This window comes from Neodiprion pinetum, chromosome 4, assembly GCF_021155775.2.
Source record: "Neodiprion pinetum isolate iyNeoPine1 chromosome 4, iyNeoPine1.2, whole genome shotgun sequence".
NCBI lineage: Eukaryota > Metazoa > Arthropoda > Insecta > Hymenoptera > Diprionidae > Neodiprion > Neodiprion pinetum.
Genome location: NC_060235.2, coordinates 42,539,779 through 42,548,235, shown reverse-complemented (window position 1 = coordinate 42,548,235; position 8,457 = coordinate 42,539,779). Strand labels below are relative to the sequence as shown.

Genomic DNA, 8,457 nt, shown 5'->3' with positions numbered 1-8,457 from the left:
CAACGAATAATTTTCGACACGAGGCCATTCTATTACCCTAATTATTCACCCACCTTGCTTTTGTGGATGTGCTGATGCTGGTACTCGCTGTCAAACTCCGGCTCGCTGAAGTAGCTCTGATCCTCCCAGTGGGGCGGGAGTCCTCCCCCACCTCCAGGAGCTCCCAGAGGTCCCGGCATCCCGGCGACCCCGTCGGTGCTCTCGAACAGTCGAAGAACGCTCCTGTCTCTGATGTCTCTGAGGTGTGACCTGGAGGAATAAACGCGTTCCGACGTTTAGACGGGGCTTTTCCTCATCCCGTCTTCGTTTCTAAGTCACGTACAGCAGTACTCACCGCATGTCTTCCAGCTCGTAGAACATGTCCTTGTTGCTATCGTGGATGTAGACCTTGACCAGCGGACTGTCGAGATACTCCATCGTCAGCTGCTTGGGAAAGCTCCTGACGAAGAGAGCTTTCACGGTATCTATGCTCGTTATCTCGTTCGGAAGCAGGGCTCGCTTTGTCTCGTTCCTGTACTGCAGGAAGACCAGTCCTAGGGATGCGCCCACAGAAATTCATTGTTTTGTCAGAGATCAAACATCTCGGTATCGCTTCGGGTCACTACGCATACTCAAGGGACTACACTACGACCGGAAGACAGGGCGAATCCGAGTCCAGCGGTTGGGAAACCAAGAGTTTAAAACCGGCAGTGTCTGCTTGTTTTCAGGGGGAGTAAACAAGAGGGACTTTAATGAGTAGAGTATTTTAATGAAATCGAGACCTTTGTCAATCCGTACAAACCCGTTTCCCTCACCGGGCCACGAAGCTTTCCAAAATTTCAGTCAACGTATCGCATGAATTAAAGGACGCGTAAGTAATACGATCGATCGTAAGTTACCTAGTGGACGCTCCAGGGTCTTGCTTGGTGTTCTGACGACGGGGAGACTGCTTCGCTGTTTCCCACCGCGACGGAATCCTGTGCTGGACGTTTCCACCTCGGACATGATGCCCGGGTCGTCGTCGAAGAGCATGGCCGTTGACGGGGGAGGATATCCTCGTGGCAGAGGCGACTGAAAAAGCCGATCGTCAAGAATGCAACGCTCGTGAAATGCGAAGAAGCGTGAAAAAGATATTCCACGAAATATAAAGCCGAAGCTAGCAGCCAAGACGTTTAAAATTTTTGGAATTGAACAAAGTGTAGTTCAGTTTTATCCTGATAATTCTATGAAAGTGTCGGGGTTCAAGGTATTTCACAAAATTTGGATTTTAGGACTTCACTACCTTATACTCGAATGCACTTTATAACTTTTGGCAGTCAATTATTGCTGCTACCTTCAGCCTTGCGGACAAAATTTATCCGAATATTGGTATAAAGAGTCTGGGAAATATTCGGTTTTATTTCGACATATACGTAAAGAAAAATTTGCACAGCATCAGTAAATTGTTCAAAATTCTTTGACGAGTGTTACGTGCACCGTTTGTTTCACAAATATTTATTTGACTAAGAATCGGAAAGTAACTCGAAGGAATTGTAAATATAAGGAAATTAAGGCATTCTATAATTAGTAAAAAGATCGTAGAACCTCAGGGTTACCTTTCTCTGGCGCGACTTGGTCCCCATCTGTTAGCGTGGATCACGAAAACACACACAAATAAATTGGTTAGAGTTTGCATTAGCAGAGAGGCGGTGATCAAAGCTGACAAAACATACGCGGAGTTAGAGTGAGCGTGAGGAAATCACAAACGGGAATTTTCAAGCCGTAGTTAAATCGAAGTTTAATGTTACCCCCATATGTACATTAATAAATTGAAATGTCTCTTCGTAAAAAATCCATAAAAAATTGCTTTCTTTCAGCCTCCTCACTAGATATAACCACATAAAGTCGTTTCAACGGCTGTCGTACCTTAAATTATTTTAACTGCTATCGCAATTGAGCCGAAGCGAAGCTGTGTGCACACAGGTTTTACGAATGTCACATCATAAAACTGGGCCATTCTCGTATTCGCTGGCGCGAAATTTCCCAGCCGCTGAATAATTGCATAATTGCTGAATTGTGTCATCCGTATAATTTCAGATCCCGCTCAGGGATTCGCGTTAATATCGTTACAACGCCCGGGCAAAGTTTTCTAAAAATTGTCTAAACGAAAACTCGAAGTTATTCAATTTGAAGAATCAGAGCTATTAAACCGGCGCAGGGTGACTCTTCCAACTCCTTTCCATAACGCGCTTAGTATGTCTCGTACCGTAAAAGATGTCGGAGCGTGCGGAGGATCACAGATGGTTTAAGTTTATTTAGCTTTGCGGGTAAACATTCTACCTCCTCGAAGCGCCGACTTCTGCATGATAAGTATAAATCAGCCCTGCGCGTTTCTCGCCTCCGCCCTCCTGGACGCACCGTGCAACCTGCACTGCACGGGGTTGCAGGTAATGAGATTTCCGCCCAGCTTCACTTTCCTCGTCCAACAGTTTGACCCACTTAACATGCTCGATTGCTCGATTATCGACGAGCCATATTATGCCTGGAGGGCTGAACCAATCACATTGCGAACAATCTCTTCTCGCCTTCCTTTACGTGCGCTTTTCATCACAGATACTTGGACATCGGGCTCGTCGGAATTGTAATTTAACAAACCGGGGTATAAAAATTTTCAATCCAATGAACGCGGTAGGTGAGAAAATCGGACGATGCCAATTCCGCATCGAAGAATATCTAAGAGTAAAAAAAATTGTAAAGTAGAAAAAAAGCAGATACAAAAAAAAAAAAAAAAAAAAACTGATGGGAATAAATTGAGAGCTGAAAGTGTCTTTCGTGGCTTCTTTTCGCCCCAGTGAATGCTAGGGTGAACGGTAACCCAGTTTTCCTTCGTTGAATTTCATTTGTCGGAGTAAAGTAGTGTAGAAATGAGAAGAGAAAAAGAGACATGGGTATATACATATTTTTCTCCGTCGCAGTTTTCTGGATAATGTATGGAGACCGGTGAATCGAGTGTAAACATGAGAGAAAAAAATATTTGTTTCTCGTTTGTCAGCCGAGAATTTTATGCACGGAGGAAATATTTCAGTGTGTACGGAGTTTAGAAAGAGTTTAGTTACGTAAATTATATACCCATATCTACGACTGTGAAATGAATTTTGTTCAACAGTTTTAGTTTAATTAAATCAACTCGCGCGGAAGGATGCGATGGAATTGCTGTTGGTTTAAATTGCGAAATTCTGTAAATACTTTTAGACAGCTTAGCGTATGTTCAAAACAAGCATTAATATGATAAATTTAAACAGTTAATTTTTCTCTCTATTTATTCCCCCCTGTATTGGCTACGACAGCTTATGGATGAAAAATGAATAACCAGTTCTTGCTGAAAGCGCGGATCAAAGAATTTCGGCGGAGGAATATCGGATTTGCAGGGTTTAAAATTACACGTAGATACCCGGAATAATGAAATGAAGATGGCGTATCGTTTTCGGTTATGGTAGATTGAAGACCGGAAGGTCAGAGTTTGCTCACCAAGCGAATACGAAAATGTTTTCCCAGAATGATTTATTTACATATCTATACTCATCCGAGAAGCATCCCAAACCTACGTTTCGTGGTTCGAAAATCTGAACGCGAGCTTTCTGTAATCCCGTCGGTTATATTACTACGCGAAATAATCAAGTCATGCTATTTAATTTGCTAAACATCAGGGATATTCTAATTGTGCTACTTAAGGAGTAACACGACTCTACGATTTTGCAAATTTCAATTGTTTTTTAGGCTTAAGCAATATTTTAGGATCATAAAAACGATATTCAGTTGGTCCTACGGTGAAAGAAAATGCGAAAAGTGAAAATGCTCCAATTTGAACAGACCGAAAATTTCACGGATTTAAGTACTCGTAAAACTTTAAATGCATTTTTCTTGAAATCACTTTTTTCAAATTGGATGGACAGATTAGTTGAACACCGTCGCATGGATAAATTTGAAATTTTTCCAGTAGCTTCGCAATTACATTCTCTCTGAGAGTGCGTAGCCGTTTTTGTTTTTATCAAATGTAAACTTTTGTTTCATAAACAATTTACTACTTGTTCTTTGGCCAGAAATCGATTCATTCTTTGAAAGTGCACCATTTCTACAAAATTTGATTGAAAAAAAAACCCTACGCAGTTCAATAGGTAATATAGTATATAGATTATAAAAAATCTTCATTTTTTGTTCCAGGTCCTACACATTACGAGAAATCCGTCCTCCGGTGAAGGAGTTTTAAAAAAAGGCATACTTCAATATGTGTTAAATAAACCATCCGAATAAAATCCTATTCCTCTTTCCATACTCCGCAAATAAATGGTAAAAGTTTGGCCTTTTTTCGGCCATTATTCGTGGTGTTGCCACTTAAATCAAAACACAGTCTTACACTTAACGAGAGTTGAAAAATGGTGAACGTTTTCGACGATTCGTCAGGTCAACGTTGTACCGACTTGAACGTAATTTTTTCTAATAGTGAACATGACGTCGCAGCGTGAATAAAGGATAAGGAGTGTAAATTGTTTTCGACCAATTTATCGTACCTCGAGGTCCATGGTGGTCGCGTGTCGATTCGAGGGCCCGTATTGGCCGTGAGGTGGAGGCAGATGATGAGGATGAAGCGGGTGAAGCTGAGAGTTGAACTGCTGGTGATGGAGGGACGGCTGATGGTCGCCGCTGAGAGTGTGGCGACGAGGTTCGTCTCGCGAACGGCCGCCGCCGCCTCCGCCGCCCCCTCGGGCGACGCCTCCGCCGACCCCGGCGACGCCGAGACGCCTGCCGCCGCCTCCCGAACCCGGAAGGTCACCGGCACCTCCCTCACCTTCGCCCCTTCCGGAACCACCTGTAAAATCGAGACGTTGTTAGTTCGCAGAGCCGCGAGGTGAGAAGACAGCGAAGGCGCTGCCGATCAGCGAGTGAATCCTTCTGGAAATTGGCAGGATTTTCAATATGTTACGGTACACATCCTCCCGATCAAAGGTTGTCATGGACACATGAACACAAGATACAGGCTTCGGAGGAAAGGTGTAGAGATTTTTTTGGTGTCCGTGGATTTCGTGATTTTCATGAATTATAAAGCTTCAAGGGTACTTGAGATCAAACAAATCATTCGCAAAACTGCACGGTTGATTCTCAAAGATAGGCAGGAAGCTGTGACTGATTCCATCGATGCATCGATTTCATCCATTAACTCGCTGGTTTACCGGAAGGAGGTGCAACGTCGGATTTTGCGTGAAGAACGAGACCCTCCGACTCTCGCAATAACCGACTTGTCTTGTTTTTCACGCGTCTGCGGAGTCTCTGCGAATCGGCTGCGCAGTTTTTGAGTGACATATTTGATTGAAGCTTTGTAATTCATGAAAATCAAGAAATTCATTGATGTAAAAAATCTGGACACCTCTTTTCCGAAGCCTGTATCTCGGAAACTAGTGATTTTTGAGACTTGTTTTCATGACAACTTCTTCGTCTAATTTGCGATTACTACTCATTTATTTCTTTATCTACTTAGACTAGATAATTTATCCTGAATTTTGTGCGATTGAAAAGGTTATCAAGATCAGTGATGTATGAAGGTCGTTCATTTATACAGCTGCAAGAATTTGGAAGATCGTATTTTGAAAAACCATAACCATTGTTATAAATTTCACGCTCAGGAAAATGTCTGGCAGTTGGAAAACTGTTCACTAAATTCTTGGGTTAACCACGTTAGTTTTTCACTGTATGGAAAACCGAATGTTTGTCATAAACAAATTGATTGATCAATGACTTGTTGTTGAAGAAAACAAATCGTTCGTTGATTCCAAGATAGGTGTAATGTTGTATTCCAACGAATGTTTTGTTCGGTCAAATACGGTAATTTCGTAGAATTCGTTTTAAATGTATTTGGTTTTATACCTGACGGCATTATATGTACAAGCAAATAATTTACACGAGCCAAACATCGCATTCTTAATGTAAATAAAACATCCATTCGATTTCGAATGGTTCAATGAATTTCGGTAAAATAAACGCATTAAAACGTAACGTTTCATTCGAGATTAAACGAACAAGTTGTGTTGTACCATAAGAATAAAGAGATGATCGCTCATAATCAAAGGTTGTAAAGTGATAGGAATATCCGCGAATCCTTCCACGTACACGTATAAAGATTCGGAAGTAATAAAAAAAAAGAATTTCAAAAATAAACACCGAATAAAAATGCCGGTGGTATAACTACGTCGACACTTCCGGTTCTAAAATGAAACCACGCGTTAGTTACACTGACGGTAAGCTGCACTTTAGCCGACTTATGGAAGACAGACTTTAGGCTAGTGAGCAGCTCGGCCTATTTGGCAGAAGGCTTACCCAGTCGTCCAGAAATAAACCCTTCGCGGAAGGAGAATACTGAAATAGGTTTGTCGATTGTGTGTTGACTGGTTTGTTTACGCCATTCCTATATTTACTTGTAATGCTCTGCCGGTTTGTAGATACCTACATGCCTAAGTTCAACCCCCGGAAACTGAGAACAGCAATAAAGACAACTGGCAGACAGAGACAAGCCAGAAAGAAAATAATAACTTTGCGAAGGTTGGTTTGCTCAAGGAAGTTGATCGTGGTCAAGGCAACTAAAAGGACAAAACATTTTGAGGAAGTTTCTGTTTCTGTTTCCGATCATATTCTGTCGCAGCTTTAAGCACCAAGTTTAAATATTTTTTTGTAAAAAAACTTCCCAGAGTTTGACATCTGATCAATTTCGGTACACTTTTAAAATAAAGTGTGAATTTGTGACCAGAGTTGGGTGTCGGAAACAGCAGGAACGTTGACTTAATCTAGACTTGACAGATTCGGTGTCAGTAAAGAAGAACAGCCACCACCGATTCTGGTTCTAAAAATAAGCGACTTACTCCGCTCCTGACGTCTATATGGTTCAGATGATAGCATACGGGTTAAACACACCAAGAGGCACTGGATTTAGGGGTTTGAGGGTCAGAGTATCAGCAGCAACTCCAAGAACCCTCCCGATTTCATTACCGATCGAGTCAAGATTCAGATGCGCAAATGACGGCAATTGACCTCTCGAGCCATGGAGAGTGAGTGGAGATTCACGAGTTCGAGACGTTTGGAAAGCGAGGAGGAATCCATTCCCGGCAGAATGGAAGTTCCTGACGATTGCGCGAGGGATGACGTTCGATCGATTAGCCTGACCAAGAAGCTGCGGGTAGATAAAATCAACCTCCTTGACGAATCTAGGAACGACTCTCAAGTGTATCTCTTCTACAGTTGCCACATGTCGATCAGTCGTTGACCCCAATAGTCGACGATTGCTTCGTTTGATTGCTTGGAATGGAAAAAGAGCTATCTGCAAGGAAGCGCCAATTCGAGAAACACAATCATGGTCCGAAATTGTTGCATATAGAAGCTCTTTTTTCTTCCGCAATTCCCTTTCATGTCCTAGCGTTTCACCATCGAATGAACACCCCTGCAATTGCGGCCCTCTAATCTCGGCCTCGAAATACGTCTGGTCGTTTGTCATTTCCGGGTAGGTATCAAGTTTTAGGCGCGGAACACGTCAAAAGGTGAAAATGTGAGTACCTACGGAGAGTAAATCAAGTTTTCAACACCCTGGATGAAATTCGGTCAACCTATTCCGAGGCTAATTCCAGGCAGGCGTTAGCCGATAATTTCCGGCGCTCATCTCGTTAAAAATGAGCGTTAATTAAACGAGCATGTGCCAGCTATTCATACAAGCGGGGTCACAACAATGCAGGGGAACAGAAGGCTCGACTCGACTGGCGTTGGTATCGGGGCTGCTGACCTACTTCTGGCATCGCATTCAGGGTAATATTAGATCGCATAGATCCAGTATCATCAAGCCATTGAAAATACTCTGGTCAGCGTAGCAGCTGATCCGACTGGTCTAATATTAGAGAAGACAGTGTGACGTGAAACCTGCACGTCGCACTAAAATATAAAACTGGAATCGTCGTGAAATCATCGCCAAGCCTTCGCAATTTTGTGAGGAGTGAAAAATGTTCCAGCTATGTTCTGACCCGTCTATCTCACAGGTTCCTTTGGTGTTTCTCCTCTTCATACTCGGGGCGTGGATTAACCAGTCCAAGAAAAGTAATCGCGGCTTGGTTTTGTTTTTTTCATCTCCATTGCCTGCAACGTTTTAATCTTTCAAGTTTCAGGGCAGAGCCGAGGATCGAGCATGGCGCATTCCGCACGGTGCCTGAAGGGTGTGAAAAATATAAATATACCTACACCGTTCCTTTTCCATCTCGCTCTCTGGGCCACAAGCCTCTCTCTAGCGGCTCTTCTCGCATTTTTCACTTGAGATAAGACGATAGAAAATTGATTGCGTTTTACGATCCACCAATCCCTTCTCATCCTCCTTCCCATCTACCCCAGAAAGTTCTGCGGGCCTGCGTGTGCTCTGTTCCTAATAACGACTCTCGGGTTGAATCAAGTTCAGTGTGTGGATTCTTAAAACTT

General features: G+C 42.8%; 1 protein-coding gene across 16 annotated transcripts in view; it reads right to left on the bottom strand.

Annotated features, from left to right (window-relative positions):
• Nucleotides 1-8,457, bottom strand: part of LOC124216831 (uncharacterized) — a 160,173-nt gene that overhangs the window by 57,577 nt on the left and 94,139 nt on the right. For 15 of the 16 annotated variants that reach the window (XM_069135222.1, XM_069135232.1, XM_069135234.1 and 12 more), the window contains exons 4-8: nucleotides 4,527-4,825; nucleotides 1,575-1,601; nucleotides 879-1,050; nucleotides 335-533; nucleotides 54-249 (exon numbers count right to left, since the gene is read on the bottom strand). In XM_069135222.1, coding sequence (XP_068991323.1) covers nucleotides 54-249; nucleotides 335-533; nucleotides 879-1,050; nucleotides 1,575-1,601; nucleotides 4,527-4,825 — 893 coding nt within the window. The remainder of the gene's footprint in view (nucleotides 1-53; nucleotides 250-334; nucleotides 534-878; nucleotides 1,051-1,574; nucleotides 1,602-4,526; nucleotides 4,826-8,457) is intronic. The other variant, XM_069135223.1, reaches the window with a different exon arrangement.